The sequence below is a fragment of the Schistocerca serialis genome, chromosome 1 (assembly GCF_023864345.2).
Source record: "Schistocerca serialis cubense isolate TAMUIC-IGC-003099 chromosome 1, iqSchSeri2.2, whole genome shotgun sequence".
Lineage (NCBI taxonomy): Eukaryota > Metazoa > Arthropoda > Insecta > Orthoptera > Acrididae > Schistocerca > Schistocerca serialis.
Genome location: NC_064638.1, coordinates 791,472,715 through 791,491,571, shown reverse-complemented (window position 1 = coordinate 791,491,571; position 18,857 = coordinate 791,472,715). Strand labels below are relative to the sequence as shown.

General features: G+C 43.2%; 1 protein-coding gene across 1 annotated transcript in view; it reads right to left on the bottom strand.

The window, feature by feature from the left end:
• The window catches only part of LOC126433992 (otoferlin-like), a 168,888-nt gene that overhangs the window by 22,893 nt on the left and 127,138 nt on the right, over positions 1-18,857 (bottom strand). The window contains exons 12-13 of the mRNA XM_050090452.1: positions 17,316-17,513; positions 8,152-8,335 (exon numbers count right to left, since the gene is read on the bottom strand). Of these exons, the coding sequence (XP_049946409.1) occupies positions 8,152-8,335; positions 17,316-17,513 (382 nt within the window). The remainder of the gene's footprint in view (positions 1-8,151; positions 8,336-17,315; positions 17,514-18,857) is intronic.

Sequence of the window (18,857 nt, the reverse complement as noted above, 5' to 3'; positions counted from 1 at the left end):
GAGTTTGGGATCCCTCCCACGGGACTACTTTGTTCGGAAATCGATGGTCTTTGGACTTGTAACTTAACTCTTATTGGTAACCGTCATCCCTCCCTTCCACCTCCCCTCTCACACAACGGCTACGTAGGACATAAGGTACGACTACATTTCCTGATAATTTTTAAATTACGTCATATTCGCATTTAGCTGTTACTGTTTTTATTCCATCATTGCAATTTCGGAATTTGTGACACTTTCAAGCATGAGATTTAACGTTATATTATGTCACAGAAATACGTTGAAATAACGTTGTTGTAGTACTGTGTTACTCTTGATGATCAACATTGGTTGTTGTTAATGACATCAAAAGATCTATTATTGATAAGTAACTGGAAGCCAGTCAATGTTATCTCTGCCCATGATTACTTACATTAACCTACATGTCAATAAAAATTACTTCATTAATAACACTAAATGATTATACTATCATCAAGAGTAACTCAGTCGTACAATAACGTTACGTTTAATCTATTTCTGTAACGTCAAATAACATGGAATCTTATTTTTGGAAATGACACAACGCCGAAACTGCAAAGTGAAATAGAAACAGTAACAGCTAAAAGTGAATGTGAGTTCACTTAAAAGATTGTAGAAGTTGTGGGCCCATACTACAAGAAATTAATTTTCTGATAATGTTGACGCAAAAAATTAAACACCCCATCTACCTGTGTTTCTGAACACCCCATAACAAATTTCAGTAGGCAATGGAGACTGCATGGCAAGACATGTTTGGCTTCCCAGACATTGATTTGTACAGAAGTTACTGAAGTTTCCTATTTATATACTTAACTTTGTAACTACTTTTAAATAAAACCATGTCATTGGCGTACACAATCACTTCATCATCTGTAAAGTTGGGTATGTCGTTTGTGTAAACAATGCACAGACTGAACGTAAAAGTTTTCTGGAAGTAGTCACATCACGTAAATTAATAAAAGACTTCATAACAAAACCGACCCTTACAAAAAAATTACATTTTTAAGGAGAGTAAGAAAGCATTCTTAATAGTTGTGTAGCATCTTGACCTCAGTTATATTTTTATGTAGTTTCTTGGCAATGTCTAAGACATTTTTATGACACAGTACTAACGTACCTTTCAGTCTAGTTAAAAATTTTTTTTTCAAATTACAGTCCTCACTGACATGGCTGTTTCTTTTTCAGAAAATGTAGCTGGGTGTAAGAGAGAATGATTCGATAGGTGCACTATTTGTACTTCATAGAGCTTATAATACGCTAATCTTTTTCAGAACACAAGATTAAGTTACATTAAAGATACATAGAATTCATCAGATTCAACCGTATCCACGTTCGGCCCATCTTCTTCCTCCCCTCTACGTTTTGAAAAAGTTTTCGCTGTCACTCGTCAAATAAGCAAAAGGCGTTGTAACGTCTTGAGTTTTAGATTTCCTAATTTCGACTACATTCTGATAAATCTGACTGAAAGTCAACTCATGTGGAAGGTTCACCGTTCTCCGAAGTGCTACCGTACGCCAAGGTCTATCACTGGCTAGTCTGCTTTGCAGATGTGGAAAGGTGTTGGATGTTTTCGAGAAGAGGTAATGACTGTGACCTAACCATCAGATACTTCAATGACCTGATTCTGTTTCTTACATGAAACTGAGGAGAGGTCTTGCTCATTGGGCCAAAAAGTATGGCCTCTCATGGAAAAGATGCAAGTCATTCTTGAACATTTTCAGACTATGCAATAGCGTATACAGAAAATATATCATGCAGAATCATTATTGTGACCAGCGTTTCCAACCAGAACTAAATTTCTCTTCAGATGTTGCCTACTTTTCAAGCAGTGAAACAATAAACAGGTCACTTCATTCTGCCCCGTCTTTGCAACGACTTCACGATATGTAACATAACTGTTTCATCACTGGCAGGGCCGTAAACGCAAAATACATAACGCCATAGCTGTCTCACATAAAATGTTGCGTTGGTTGTTAGCTGAGGTACAGGAAGGTTCTTTGCATGTCATCATAGATACAACCGTCATCAACCCCTGTGGAGCATTCTGTTGAAGCGTCTTTTTAGTTAATAAAACGCTTCCGCTTTTCTTAAGTGAACTTCTTGAATCGTCACTGACGCTAGCAGCAGATATCCGTTTCACTAAAAGCGTCGCAGGTAAAACAAGCCTCAAATCGAGGATTTTCAAATGATATACTGAAGGTACTGAAAACTTCCCAGTAGAGTTCGTACGGCACATTAATTTGATATTTATCCGGAAAAAACTCAGTGAATTTTCTTCACAGTTGGAGTTTCGGGCAGATACCTTTTGGACAAATTCTTACGGAAGGGAAACCTCATGGTTTACATAAAGATATGTGATATTCTACAAGATCTCTGAGTGGCCGAACTGCACGAAGTCTATTATTGTGCTTGCCTCTCATACCCTTTGCGGAACCGTTGTCTGAGATCAGACGCTGTTGAATAGTGCATAATCGATGTCGACAGATTGTATGAAAAGCCATGAATGCCTCTCTGCATACCGATTAGTCTGTTATAGTAGCATCTGCAGTCACTCGGGCTTCCTTTTTGTTATCAATACTGTGTGCAAAAGGGGTTCTGGACAACGAACCTGCCGGCCGCGGTGGTCTAGCGGTTCTAGGCGCGCAGTCCGGAACCGCGCGACTGCTACGGCCGCAGGTTCGAATCCTGCCTCGGGCATGGATGTGTGTGATGTCCTTAGGTTAGTTAGGTTTAAGTAGTTCTAAGTTCTAGGGGACTGATGACCACAGATGTTAAGTCCCATAGTGCTCAGAGCCATTTGATTTGAACAACGAACCTGAACCGGTGCCATCACCATCACTTGCTCCTTTTCATGCATTATTTTGTGCGACCTTTTTTGTTTCACACTATCAAAAGTGATAAGACCAGCCAAATAGGAATCTTGTGCATTTTTGACTTCATTCTATAGAACTCTGAGAAAAACTGTGGCCTTTGTCAGTGTTGTCGTTTGAAAGCATCGCAGTCTTTTGCATCTGCAGCCAAAGGAAGCGGTGGTCAGGTCAACCTACTCATCAAGAAAACAGATGGATAATTTCCTGGTGGAAATAAAGAGTGCAGACAGTGCTTATTCATGTATTCCTCGCCCATCAGCTTCTTTTTCACAATACATTTTTCTTTCTTTTTGACGTTACTGCTTTTTAGGCCATTAAATACTATCTCAGAGATTCTACAGACATTGAACTGTCATTTACGAAAGAGTAAACGGAAATAATCCAACAAGTACCACGAAGATCGTGTGACTAGGGCCTCCCGTCGGGTAGACCGTTCGTCGGGTGCCATTCTTTCGATTTGACTCCACTTCGGCGACTTGTGTGTCGATGGGGATGAAACGATGATATTAGGACAGCACAACACCCAGTCCCTGAGCGGAGAAAACCTCCGACCCAGCAGGGAATCGAACCCGGGCCCTTCGGATTGACATTCAGTCTGGCTGACCACTCAGCAACCGGGGGTGGAAACCACGAAGGTGAAATGAACACTGAGGGTGCATTGTTGTTTGCTTTCACACAAAATAGCTCTTGTCAAATGACAAAGGTTGCTTTCGTCAGAAGTTATTTTGGCAGAGGCTGTTTTTGTAGAACCATCATGTTGTTAAGCTGTAATAAATCACGACTGCCTTATCTGGTTAGAACAAAGTGCGAATCTCGGGGATGACTACAAGACTGCGCTGAAATTAAGAACCAAAAAAATTGAAAAGGGTTGTTTTTATTACGAAGTTTTCTGTCGTAAATGAATAAAATCGATTCTGATTCTAGGGACTACTTCAAGTATTCTCAGAATTTCTGTGAACGTTTGTGCAGTTGGTCATCGCTCTTTCTCAGCAACATGATGTATGCTGTGCCAAACTTATATGTATCACTGAACACGTATCGATAACTAGCATGTGGTATAACAGTATTGGTATGCCTCTGAAGTGCGGGGTGTGGCCAGATACCGGTCCGGCATAATAAATTTAAAATAAAACCTATGCAGCTCAAGTCAACATTTTAGTCATTATATATGAAATAACCCATATTATGTATAACATACAATACATTCCTGCTAACGGCTGTGATGGGCGAAAAAGAGTTGTTTAGAGTGACTGCCACGTGAGTCCGTACATTCGTAGAAATATGAACTCTCACTCATGTTCGCCATGAAATGGCGTCGCGGGCAAGGAAGAATAACTGGGGTCATTACAGACGGAGAAAAATCCTGGTTAAGACAGGACGGGGAAGGTTAAAGAATCGACTGTGAAGAAACCATTGCACTATTTAAGGAACAACATAAAAAATTATCTTGATAGCTGGACAGGAATTTGTACCTCAGTTCTCACGGGTGCGAGTTATGTGGCATAACCACGCGTCAGCTGTCGGTCACTGTGTCACAGGCAGCATATTTGTGTCTTACATTCATCTGGGGTATATTTATGTAGGTCACCTGGCACATTCTCCCACAAGTACAAGTACAGATCGTTGTGGTTTGGCGACTGACTAGGTTATACAAAGCGGTTTCCTTTGCTGAATTACTGTCGGGGGCAAGCGTTGTCGAGGTGCCCCTACAACCTCCCCCCCCCCCCCCCCCACCCCCACCCTCCGTCTCTCTCTCTCTCTCTCTCTCTCTCTCTCTCTCTCTCTCTCTCTCTCTCTCTCTCTCCTACTTTTTATCCAGTTGCACGGGTTCTGCTGTTTCCATGATTTGGCAAATTTGTACCAGAACAACGGTCGTTGAACTATCCAGTGTAACGGAGCAAAAGAATACAGACATAGACAGATGCTGTGAAATAGTTCAAACATCAGGCAGTCAAATGCGGTTGAAACAGCCGTCGGGCTGTGCTGGCGTGATAAGACACAACGATCTGCTGTCAAGTGGCGAAAAATAGGCTACTTGAAGGTGTTCCAAGGCCAGGCTGGCGCTGGTGAGAGCCGGAAGCGTCCTTTGGTGTTGAGACTATCAGCCGGCAGTGGACCATCCTTGCTTGCGTACTCACAACGCCAGTAACTGCCGAGATACAAAACTGACGGATCACAGTCTGGCATCTGATTTGTGTACGCCCTGATTACTATAAAGGATGATTATCACATTCAGCACACAAAGGGAAAGAGAATCTATTTTTCATGAAGTCGTATGAGCACAGGGTAAATTTACTAAATTTACAATGCCGCAGTTAATATGAAAATTATGTTAAACATTAAAATAGCGTGAAGGGATATACCGGCTCCTGATGGCTTAAAGAAACACAAGCTGTACAAGCCTGTCTAGATAAGACAGAGACAGGAAAACGATACTTGTTCCTCGGTCATCTTAAGAGGCTAGCGTACTAGACTTCGCCATCGATAGGTTTATATGTAGTGACGTAGAACATTAGTGAGATGGTGTGCATGCATTACTTTGTTGGATTGGCTTAGTGTCTCCCTCTCAAGGATCAGTTTGTGGCTCGGCAGTTTTAACGTGAATGGTTAGTATATGATTTAACGTGTGCTACATGAAAACAATGCAGTATAGTGTTGTAAATGCCTTATGTTCACTTCGGTTTATTTTTTCGAAGTTGGGAACGGGTGGCGACCTCGACGGTTTAATAATCTGTGCTGATATTGTTGGGCCCTATGCAGAATGTTGAGTGCGTCCTTTGTGCGACGGGGCATAGAGGTGAAAGTATAAGGTTGGGTACAGTTGTGCTGCAGCAGTGCAAAGTAGATCTCGTTGTGTTGGAATCCGAAGATGATTGAATCCGTATGCACTGGCACAGCTCAGTAACGGCATAATACACCCTGTACCATTGCTCAAACTTATACCACCGCGACCACCGCGCTTCGCTGTCTGGCAATCTAGTACACTAACGTGTTGAGATTTCCGAGCGGGTCTATAGGCTCAGTGAGCTGGTCGTCAGAAGTTTCTGCCCACACACTGAGGCTTAAATGATATTGATTGTCCGTGGCCGTTGTGTAGTGGACGTTCTGATTAGTCCACTTACAGATGCTGAGACTGGCGTCGTCCACTGAAGTTTACTGCTCATGGAAATTTAGTGGCGTGGAAACGATATGTGTCTAGACATATGATCGTTATACCTACATTGTTTCTCACCGTCTCAGGAGATATTTCAAAAACTTTGTCCCATTATATAAAATTACCCTCTATAACAAGGGGACGAACACCGGTTAACGTAGGACGGTTGTAGACCATCGTACCTGCGTCGCGAAGTTGTATTTGCAGCACTCGTTCGCTATGACTCGCTTCACTTGGCAGGGTGTTCAGTCACTTGCCTTCACGTGGGCGAGCACCCAGCGATTGTGACCAAACAGGCGCGTGGCCCTACTAAAGATACACGGCAGCTAGCTATGTCCCAACGGAGCCCACGGCGTAATAGTGAGTGAAGGAAACTGACAATTTACTTTAGCCGGGGCAGTGTCGCTTTTGTTTTTCAACTTCCACCAAGCTGTGCAAGTTTATTCTCTCCCCCCCCTCTCTCCCTCCTCGCTCCCTCTGTCCCTCCCTCTCCGCAGTGTCACCGAGTGAGCACCAACACCTGTAGTCCACTAGAACACTGCTCGTCGAACTGCGGCGAGCGGGTAGCATGCGACATGAATCCAATGTTCGTGCCTTACGCGGTTCTGAGCTGCATTTTATAACAACAAGCATCTAGCAACTAACAGGCAATTCCAAAAGCGTCAAACAGCGTTATGAGCATGTTAAGAGCGTAATTTTCTTTCTCAGGAATAAACAAAAATACTAGCAGGGATAATAATATTTCAAGATGTGTTTAATTTTAATTTGATGTTGGTGAATTCGACCGTCGGCTAAGTAAAGTTGGCCGCTTACCTTACGGCCAGAGGGCTAAGTAGCACGACCACTTCAGTGTTAGAGAATGTGAGAGGAGCCGGACGGGGTGGCCGAGCGGTTCTAGGCGCTACAGTCTGGAACCGCGCGACCGCTACGGTCGCAGGTTCGAATCCTGCCTCGGGCACGGATGTATTTGATGTCCTTAGGTTAGTTAGGTTTAAGTAGTTCTAAGTTCTAGGGGACTGATGACCTCAGAAGTTAAGTCCCATAGTGCTCAAAGCAATTTGAACCATTTTTTGAATGTGAGAGGGGGAATGTCTTATCGTTTGTCTTCCAGTGGTGACAGCTCAAGGGCGAGAGCGACTCTACCGATGAGCTGCTATGGTATACATTTTGAGACGGAGGTACCATGGATTCGCGAATGTGCATTACAGAGATGGTCATCTTAAAGAGCAGTACATATTTGTAGTAAGGAATGTGTAATTACATTACGGCTGTTATAGCACAAAGAAAAACGACACTGAAAACATTTCATGCATTTGAATGTAAGTCCAATTACCATTATTAATCAATCAATCGGTTACTCACAGCCGGCCGGAGTGACCGTGCTATTCTAGGCGCTACACTCTGGAACCGAGCGACCGCTACGGTCGCAGGTTCGAATCCTGCCTCGGGCATGGATGTGTGTGATGTCCTTAGGTTAGTTAGGTTTAATTAGTTCTAGGTTCTAGGTGACTGATGACTCAGAAGTTAAGTCGCATAGTGCTCAGAGCCATTTGAACCATTTTGTTTACTCATACAGACAATACAACAACACCTCGTAAGGCAATTACAGTGTCACAACTTTCGCGTCCCTGATGTTGCAAAGAACTGGCAGCAGAGAACAGGCGGCATGAAGTGTGACGAATAGTGCGTACATTTAAGGATCAATACTCGAGGGCCGGCGGCCAACTTGCCGCGCCCGTGCTAAAGGTAGTCTGTTAGGGGCTCTTAAAACACTAATTTATGTAGATTATTACCACCACGCAATATCAGTATCGGCTCTTGGGCAGGGAAGGCTGACGACCACTGTTTTAGATCATGGTCACCGCATTCCGAACGTTCGAGCACGCCGGTTGCTCATCGCAAAGAAATATTTTCATGTTTGAAACTGTCAGCTGCGAGAACGGTATGCGCTGTAGTGCGTGACCCCCGTACCCCTTGATATAGACGTCGGAGCAGCGGCCGCCGCCGAAGAAGTCCTTCTCGTCGAGCGGGACTTCCTCGGTGCCGACGACGACGACGCGCAACTCGAGGTCCCGCGGCTTCCGCGGCGAGATGTCGAGGGGCGGCGGCGGCAGCGCGGCGGCGGACGGCAGCGGGAAGAGGTCCAGCCAGAGGTGCAGGAAGCCCTGCGCCAGCCCCGGGAAGGCGGCGTGCAGCAGCGGCCGGCGCTCCACGTGCTCCGCCACCAGCCGCGGCCGCCACGCGCGCAGCGCCTCCAGAGCCAGCTGTTCGCGCCACTCCGAACTCCGCCGCTCCGCTGCGACGCGAAAAACACCGCCAGTTTCTCTCAACACTCTATTCAGACGTTTATTATCGTCTCATTCAGACTTTAGCCGCATGGGCAACAATGTAGTACAGAGATCCTGGTTAACTAGTTCCTTGACTTTTATGAATATGCCAAGTTACAACTAGGAGGTCGACGGAAAAATCGTACTTTTTAAACATTTTGTTTTTTCCTCCACAATTTTCTCTTAGTATCAGTCGAAACATAACCAGCTTAAAAATATACTCTAAGACACAAAAACGAAGCGCGAAGGAATTACCCGAATGGGATAGAAACCGGTGGATGCGACGCACAGGTATAGACAAGCAAATGACTACAATGCCAAATTGAGCAAGTGTTAACGCGTTGGTCCACCTCTGACCATTATGCAATCCCTTATTGGGTTTGGCATTGATCAAATTCTATCCAATTGGTGCGACAGATCGTCAAAATCCCTATATGGTTGGAGCGTCCTGCCCGTACTGACCCAAACGTTCTCCGTTGGTGGAAGTTCCAACGACCTTGCTCACCAAGGCAGCGTTCGGCAAGCACGAAGGCAAGCATTAGAAACTCTCGCCTTGTCCGGATGGACATTATCTTGCTGAAATGTAAGCCAAGGGAGGCTTGCCATGAGGGGAAACAAAACGACGTAGCGCTATACTGTAAATGCACAGTGGATGACCAACAAAGGGGTCCTGCTATGAAAAGAAATGGCGTCCCAAATCGTCACTCCTAGTTGTCGGACGTCGGCGACAGTCAGGTTGGTATTCCTGACCGCTTGGGGCGTCTCCAGACACACAGGAGCAAGAGTGCGCATCTATGCATTGTGCTACTTAAGTATCTACACACTATACACTGCTACTTAAGTATCTGCACACTATACACTGTGTACATCATACAACAAGTACAATTATTTTTTAACATGGTTTATGTTCACTAATGTAAAAAAGACGTTCAATCTCTATATCATCTCTTAGAATCGATTTTTTGTTTTCTGCAATAGCCTAAGTTCCCACTCATGTTCCCAGCTCTCTCCGAACCAAATTTCAGACAAAGTTACTTTCCCATTTGTAATATTAGTACGGAACTGTCGATGAAACGGTTCTTGCTCCATCAAAGTTTCAAATGCTATTCTTCTTCAGAATATCCTTATATACTATTAATTAATATCGACTACGTTCCCGCTTTTCACTTTTTTATCAGTTCCTTTTTCAGGTTTCAGGATGGCCTTAGCCATTTTTCCTATTTATGGACGTTTGCACGTTTCCAAGAGAGACGTTTTAAATACTTTGATGAGAATGTTGGGAAGTGTACTTTTTCCGGATTTCAAATAGATCACTTCTATGGATTGACTGTAAGTAGGCACAAACCTAAACGCTTTTATTTCCCATTTCCTGCCATTTCCAAAATTCTAGTAAGTTGTCTTATGTATTTGTGTACAGGTAAACACATGGTAATGCAAATATAGTTTGCGAAACCGTTCGTGTCTTTCAATAAAGATTTTTTACAGTCACAGCTGTCCTTCTTATTCAACATTTTCACAAGGCAAAGACTGTTAGTTCTGTTGTACAATTAATGACGGAATATTTAAATTCGAAATTATTATTCAGAAACTTCCATTTGTTACAAGTCAAATATCACACAGTCAAACAAACCATTCATATGAAGACTTCTTACTGCGTGCATTTCAAAATGTCATTTGTTTTCAAAGAGGAGAAAAAGTCAATATAAAGAGGAACTGATTATTGAACTGTAGGTTCTCAGTATCTAAGTCAATTACTTAACAAATGAAACACACACAATGGTGAAATATTATACAATATATACTGTAAAATATTACACCATTGTTGTTCGTGTTTCATTCATTATGTATAAAATATTCTAGCAAGAACCGACGGAACATTCAATCAATGTAAGGCAGTTGCTTGCAGTTCTCGAGAATTTCACAACTCGACCAAATCGAGTAAGTTTCTTTAGTGAGCCTCTTGAAGGTATGGGTAACTCATTCTCAGGTGAAGTGCTCTGTAGGTTATCCTGTCGGCCACTGGTATTCGTGTTCACAAAGATGTTGGCAGGTTTCAGTCCGTCAAATGAGATGTCAGTTGGCACATCCTTAATTTTTAGAGTGAAATATTGTGTTTTTACTCCAGAACTTCATAGGAGTCTTCGCAAGGAGGCTTGGCCTTCACTTTGTCATTCCTCACAAATTCAGGAGTTGTATTATGCGGATCTTTACTACGGAATGGTATTTCCTTTACCTTGTGTGAACATTCTGAACGGCGTAGTTTATCCACTTACTAACGTAACTGAGAAGTGAATACTGGAAGATCTACTTCTGGTTTGTTTTCCGACCTTACAATGAAATCACCAGGCAACGTTAGAGTTGTGTCATACAGCATCTCAGGAGCTCTTGAATTATTTTCTTTTCTCACAAATCGACGCATTCCTAGGAGAATTTTAAAAATGATGTCATTCCACTGATTTTCACCATCTGCCCTGGAATGATGTCACTTCATTTATTTTTACCATGTGCGCTGACGGCTGGCTTGAATGTTCGATGGTATCTCTTTATTTTCACAGTTAATCGTGGATGATATACCGTAGTTTGTGATAATTTAGAACCTCAAATCCTGCCTAATGCAAGGAACAGCTCTGGTTGGAACTGTCTTCTTTGGTCAGTTACTATTTGGTTAGTTGCTCCAAATCTAGTGATCCAGGAGTTATAAAACGCTCGCGCCACTGTTTCTGCTCGACCATCACGTAGTAGAATTTCTGTCCAGTTACGGAACCGATTGATGTAATTTCAAAGGTAGGTCGACTAGATCGGCGTGTACCACCTTAAATAGTCCCTCTGTGGCTGGAAACTGGCCAATAGGAGATTTAGTATGTCTAGTCACTTCATTCTTTTGGCGTACAGTGCATGATTTCGCCCATTTTTTGGATGTCTTGTTCGATGCTTGACCAAATGAACCTGATCGTTACTAATTTAACAAAGGCATAATAACATTTTTCATCATACTGTGGTAATCCTGAAGAAACCTAATATCTAAATTGCTGTGGAATATAAGGACGAATGTTACTCTTTGGTACATCACTCCATAATAATCTTCCACAAGGGTTTTCCTGCTGTTTAAACTTCGATGAGGTATGAGAACTAGAGTGAATTTTCTCGAATTCTTGATCATTCACTTGAGAGTCTGCTATCTTTTCGTAACTAGTTGGTACTAATTCTTCCAGGCTGAATAGGTTGTCAGCCACAGTATTATCTACAAATGATACAAGTTCATTGTTTACATTCGGGAATGTTAAAGGTGCTGCGTTTGTAAGATCCATTTTGCACTTCTCGAACTGCTTTAATGCATCCCCTACCTTCTGTATGCTTCTTTCGTTGTTTTTCTTGGTATTCTTCAAGTAATCATTTAGAACAGCTTGATGTTCGGTGATCTGTTTCAAATGTCTTCGATAAAAATTCAGTGTGTCAAGGAAACAACGCCATTCCGGCACGTTCCTGGAAATTTGCAGTTAGTTATCGATTTTACTAGTTTTGTGTTTCTTTGGTACCTTCTGTGTTCATCTACATCTACTGTACATCTACATCTACATTGATACTCTGCGAATCACATTTAAGTGCCTGGCAGGGGGTTAATCGAACCACCTTCACAATTCTCTATTATTCAAATCTCTTATAGCGCGTGGAAACAACGAACACCTATATTTTTCCGCACGAGCTTTGATTTCCATATTTTATCATTTTTCTACCTGTGTAGGTCGGTCTCAACAAAATATTTTCGCATTCGGAAGAGAAAGTTGGTGATTGGAATTTCGTGAGAAGATTCCGTCGCAACTAAAAACGCCTTTTTATCATGCCCAGCCAAAATCCTGTGTCATTTCTGTGACACTCTCTCCCATATTTCGCGATAATACAAAACGTGCTGCCTTTCTTTGAACTTTTTCGATGTACTCCGTCAGTCCTATCTGGTAAGTATCCCACACCGCGCAACAGTATTTTAAAAGAGGACGGACAATCGTAGTGTAGCCAATGTCCTTAGTAGATCTGTTACATTTTCTAAGTGTCCTGCCAGTAAAACGCAGTCTTTGATTAGCCTTCCCCACAACATTTTCTGTGTGTTCGTTCGTAATTGTAATTCCTATGTATTTAGTCGAATTTACGGCGTTTATATTTTACTGATTGATCGTGTAACCGAAGTCTAACGATTTCCTTTTAGCACTGGATGACCTCGCGCTTGACCTCACACTTTTCGTTATTTAGGGTCCACTGCCAATTTTTGCACCATACAGATATTTTTTATAAATAGTTTTGCAATTTGTTTTGATCTTCTGAAACGACAGTGTCATCCTGCCCAGATTGTCTTCAAATCGTTTATATAGATAAGGAACAGCAAAGGGCTTGTAACACTACCTTGGGGAACGCCGGAAATCACTTCTGTTTTACTCGCTGGCTTTCCGACAATTTCTACGAACTGTGACCTCTCTGACAGGAAATTACAAATCCAGTTACATAACTGAGACGATATTCCATAAGCAAGCAATTTCACTATAAGCCGCTTGTGTGGCACAGTGTCGAAAGCTTTCCAGAAATCGAGGAATACGGAACCAATCCGAAATTCCTTGTCAACAGCATCAACACTTCATGCGAGTAAAGAGTTGGTTGTGTTTCACAAAAACAATGTTTTCTAAATCCGTGTTGACTGCGTCTCAATAGACCGTTTTCTTCGAGGTAGTTCATAATGTTCGAACTCAATATATGTTCCAAAATCCTGCTGCATATTGACGTTATGATATGGACCTGTAATGTAGTGAATTACTCCTACCGGGGGCAGGTTTGGGGATCTTGCTATCCACGGGAGTACAACATTACAACATCGCATCAGTTCCTATGGGCACGTACCACGTGTGCACGAACATTGTCCTGTTGAAAAATGGTTTCACAATACTGTCACGCTGGCCGGAGTGGCCGTGCGGTTCTAGGCGCTACAGTCTGGAGCCGCGAGACCGCTACGGTCGCAGGTTCGAATCCTGCCTCGGGCATGGATGTGTGTGATGTCCTTAGGTTAGTTAGGTTTAAGTAGTTCTGAGTTCTAGGGGACTGATGACCTCAGAATTTGAGTCCCATAGTGTTCAGAGCCATTTGAACCAATACTGTCACACAAGAGCTAACACAAGAGAGCGAAGGATGTCTGTGACTAATCGTTGTGCCGTCAGAGTTCCCTCAGTCACCACAAACAGTGACCAGAAGTTACACGAGCTGGTACCCGAAACAGAGACGCCAGGACCAAGACAGATGTGCCCACCAAGTCAAGAAGAATGGAACCTTTCTTCAGGTCGCCGGAAGACTCGCCGACAGTGCTCATCCAAGGTAGTGTAGAACCGTAATTCGTCACTATATAGTATGTGATACCATTCACCAACAGAGGAAGCTTATCAGCCATGGAAACATTCCAATCTAAGATGTTTGTGTAGTGCTGTTAATGGTAGCCAAGTCATTGGATAGTAATACACTAGCGCCACAGCTGTTAGTCCCTGAAAAATGGTGTGGGATAATCAGAATGTTGTAGCGGATTCGTTGCACGTTTTCGGATTGAAGGTGAACGTGTAAAGGGGTTACCATGGCCCTGGTACACAATACAGTGGTCCTGCCTTGTGGTGGCTCGACACGGTCATCTGGAACCTTAGCGAGTATGCCTGTCCTTATGTTCCTATGCAGTCCAACACCAGGCCACAGTAAAATCCAAATGATCAACAGATCTGGATACTGCAGGATTGAACCAGCTGGCTAAATGGAGGCTCACAGCTAGCGTCCGTTGAAACTCTGCAGGTCCAGGTATCTCTGTCTCACAAGAGTTTACTTGCCATAATATTTATGTAAAGAAGATTGACCAATGTATCAATCGCAAATGCTCAGTAACAAACATTCTGATAGGATTCAGAATCAACTAATGAGTGAAACGTTTACCAAAAACTTTCACACATCTTCTAAAACTGAGAATGAATTAAAGACATTAGAGAAATTAGGATCAAGCCCAGACATCTCAGATGGAATCTGAATAAAAGTTGAAAGATAAGACACGATATGAAAAATAAGCAAGCCTCTAGGAAAAACGGGAATCAAAGAAAACTTGACATATCCCATTCTGCACTGTAATGACGACATTAGCATTTGATGCGACTTCTATTAGCCATTAAATAATAACCATTCTTCTACGGACAGAATTCGTTTATGTGATTTGAAAATTGTGAATAGCAAATAAGAAAACAAATAATATTGTTGTGGTACCGAATAGTAAGGGGTTAAAAATATTAACTTTTTATATTAAAACTCACTAACATTGCCACAGGCAAATTCAAGTCATACCAGAGACAGAGGTGGAAGCACGGAGCCAGCCTTTATATCGCAAGTGAGTCAGACCTTCAACACGTTACAACACTGTCTGCCGAGTGACAATACACATTCAGTGACTGTGACAAAACCAAAGAAAGTGAGACAAGGTTATGTGTAAACACATAAGACAAGGTGCAAGACACTCTATCTCTTACACAAGAGCACACAGAGAGGAACTGACACAGCAGTTAACAGCCCGTTAAACGAAGATAGCAAAATAAAGAGCATTCATCTACTGATGGAGAAACTCACTGTTTCTCGACAACACCACACTGCATGGTGATACCAGCACTGATCTTCTACGTGTAAGGCAGTAACAGGGCTTCTTGAGCTTCGCGTTCCTGTTCAACACTAAAATGGTTCAAATGGCTCTGAGCACTATGGGACTCAACTGCTGTGGTTATCAGTCCCCTAGAACTTAGAACTACTTAAACCTAACTAACCTAAGGACATCACACACATCCACGCCCGAGGCAGGATTCGAACCTGCGACCGTAGCAGTCCCACGGTTCCGGACTGCGCGCCTAGAACCGCGAGACCACCGCGGCCGGCTGTTCAACACTCCTACACCTTCAGGTGCCCACCAGGTGGTAGGGAAGAGATCAACCTACCACACGACTACCGACACAGTAAATCACAGTAGGATCATCAAGGGTCATCGTAGAATTTGGAGTGGGACTGAAGACATTCCAGCAGCTAGCGTGAGATCGCTTCGTGCTGGGCAACGGCCGCCCCTGCTCGCCGGAAACCCCCACAGCCTGGGCTCGCCAACACTTCTCCTGGGCGTGCAGCTACCGACATGACTGGACAAACGTCAGTTCGAGTACTAAGCTCAGCGGAATTAGCAACAGCTGCGGGCGGAAGAATAATGTTTTGGCTCTGAGCACTATGGGACTCAACTGCTGAGGTCATTAGTCCCTTAGAACTTAGAACTAGTTAAACCTAACTAACCTAAGGACATCACAAACATCCATGCCCGAGGCAGGATTCGAACCTGCGACCGTAGCGGTCTTGCGGTTCCAGACTGCAGCGCCTTTAACCGCACGGCCACTTCGGCCGGCTAGAATAATGTTTTACTGGCACCGAAGATGCTTCATAGGTTCCCAATAGGTATCCTGAGTGCAGAGGTGTGTCTGCTCGGCCCCTCTGTATTATATTGTCTTGTTCTTTTGCTTCACCTATGGTTTTGTAGCATGTCCGTAAGAACCAAATTTACACTTACCTCCTTTCACACTGAAACGCCAAAGAAACTGGTATAGACATGCGTATTCGAATACAGAGATATGTCAACAGACATAATACATCGCTGCGGTCGGCAACACCTATGTAAGACAACACGTGGTGTTATATTCGGCGCACGAGCGATGGGACCCAACATCTCATCTGCAGCGATGAAGTGGGGATTTTCCCGTAGGACGATTTCACGAATGAACCGTGAATATCAGGAATCCGGTAAAAATCAAATCTCCGACATCGCTGCAGTCGGATAAAGATCCTGCAAGACCGGGACCAACGACGACTGAAGAGAATCGTTCAGCGTGACAAAAGTGCAACCCTTCCGCAAATTGCTACATATTTCAATGCTTGGCCATCAAGAAGTGTTAGCATACGAACCATTCAACGAAACATCATCGATATGGGCCTTCGGAGGTGAAGGCCCACTCGTCTATCCTTGACAAGTGCACGACACAAGGCTTTACGCCTCGCCTGAGCCCGTAACATCGACATTGGACTGTTCATGACTTGAAACATGTTGTCTCGTCGAACGAGTCTCGTTTAAAATTGTATCCAGTGGATGGACGTCTACGGTTATGGCAACAGGCTCATGAATTCATGGACCCTGCATGTCAGCAGGGGACTGTTCAAACTGGTGGAGGTACTGTAATGGTATGGAGTGTGTGAAGTTGGAGTGATTTGGAACCCTTGATATGTCTAGATACGACTGTGATAGATCACCTGCAGCCATTCATGTCCATTGTGTATTCCGATGGACTTGGGCAATTCCAGCAGGACAATTCGACACCCCACACGTCCAGAATTGCTACAGAGTGGCTCCAGGAACACTCTTCTGAGTCTAAACTTTTCCGCTGGCTACCAGATTCTCCAGACATAAACGTTATTGAACATATCTGGGATGCCTTGCAACGTGCTGTTCAGAAGAGATCTCCACCTCCTCGTACTCTTACGGAATTATGGACAGCCCTGCAGGATTCATTATGTCAATTACCTCCACCACTACTTCATACATTAGTCCATGTCACGTCGTGTTGTGGCACTTTTGCCTGCTAGTGGGGGCCCTACACAATATTAAGCTGGTTTACAAGTTTCTTTGGCTCTTCAGTGTAGAATTACACACACGTATGTTGGAAAACCGCATGCCTCATCTACGTCAGCAACTATAAAGTTTCAATTTGTCATCATGACGCAAAAAATTGCATATTTCTTTCGTAACAATTGTTTGGTACCTGGTAATCAGCCAGTTCAGTTTGTGTTTATACTGTATCTCCCACCTGGCGCTGTAAAACACACTGCATTATGGAAGTGAGCAGGGTGCAAGGTGTTGCAGTGAATTACCGGCGGACTGGTCGGTCAACGGCAGGGAGTACGTGGCCCCGGCAACACTGAGCGTGTCGTCGGCCAGGTACTCAGGAAGACGCAGCCCCTGCCTCCTGCACAGGCCCTCCAGGATCTGCGTCGGCCGCTCTGCGTCGCGCCACGCGTTGTAGCCCTTCCTGCATCGCAAGTGCTCCTTCAGTTCTCGACGTTCATCCGCTACCAACAGTTGGCAATATATGTTAGCAACATGATGGGTATGGGTATGCGTTCGATGTTAAGCTCCTGGAATGATTTATTTCCTTGTACGGTATAATAACGTCACATATAGTGGATGGGTGCTGCATTAAATGAAACAGTGTTGTCATGACATATTACTCGCACAAATTATTTACCATTATCTCTCTGAAAAAACCTTGAAATATTTGAAGACTTAATTTTTATCAATAGGTTAAATTTTTAGATCGAATAAATTGGAAGAGAAATTTGTTAACATCCAGTATAGATTTAAGTGTCAGGAAGTCATTTCTGAAAGTATTCGTATGGAGTGTAGCCATGTATGGAAGTGAAACATGGACGATAAATAGTTTGGACAAGAAGAGAATAGAAGCTTTCGAAATGTGGTGCTACAGAAGAATGCTGAAGATTAGATGGGTAGATCACATAACTAATGAGGAAGTATTGAATAGGATTGGGGAGAAGAGAAGTTTGTGGCACAACTTGACCAGAAGAAGGGATCGGTTGGTAGGACATGTTCTGAGGCATCAAGGGATCACCAATTTAGTATTGGAGGGCAGCGTGGAGGGTAAAAATCGTAGAGGGAGACCAAGAGATGAATACACTAAGCAGATTCAGAAGGATGTAGGTTGCAGTAGGTACTGGGAGATGAAAAAGCTTGCACTGGATAGAGTAGCATGGAGAGCTGCATCAAACCAGTCTCAGGACTGAAGACCACAACAACAACAACATATTATAATTCTGTGACGGAAGTTTGAACAGGTTGACTGCAGAAAGGACGTACAATCTGATGGTAATGAATGTTTTGAACATCTGGTTTGTACTGAAAATCAACATCTGACCGGGACAAATTTTCAAATGTCACCACATATTTCAAACATTGCAAGTTCCGCACTTCTGAACGGATAGCACTGATTTAGTTTCGTGAAACTGCATCTTTACTGACTTCATCGTCATCGATGTATAACGTTTCGTTTCAGTGAATTTAACTCATTTCTAAATGTTTCTGCTTCTCCACCATCCTAAGGTAAATAATTACTTTTGGAGCGCTACTGGGATGGACTTTGTAGTGCGTGTTCAGTCCAATGGCGGCAAGACTACGAGGTTCTAAGGAATATTAACATATTAGAAACTAGAAATGACAGGAAAATTCTATTGTAGCACTTTTATCAAACAGATTATGTCAGACGACTAGGTCGATTCGTTAATTAAAACCACTACATAAATTACTTTTCACAGTAAGAGATCGTCCTTCAGACTCGGCATTTGTGCCTTTGTTTCATCTTTATTTTATATTTATTCATGAAAGTGTAGTCAGCAAGCGCA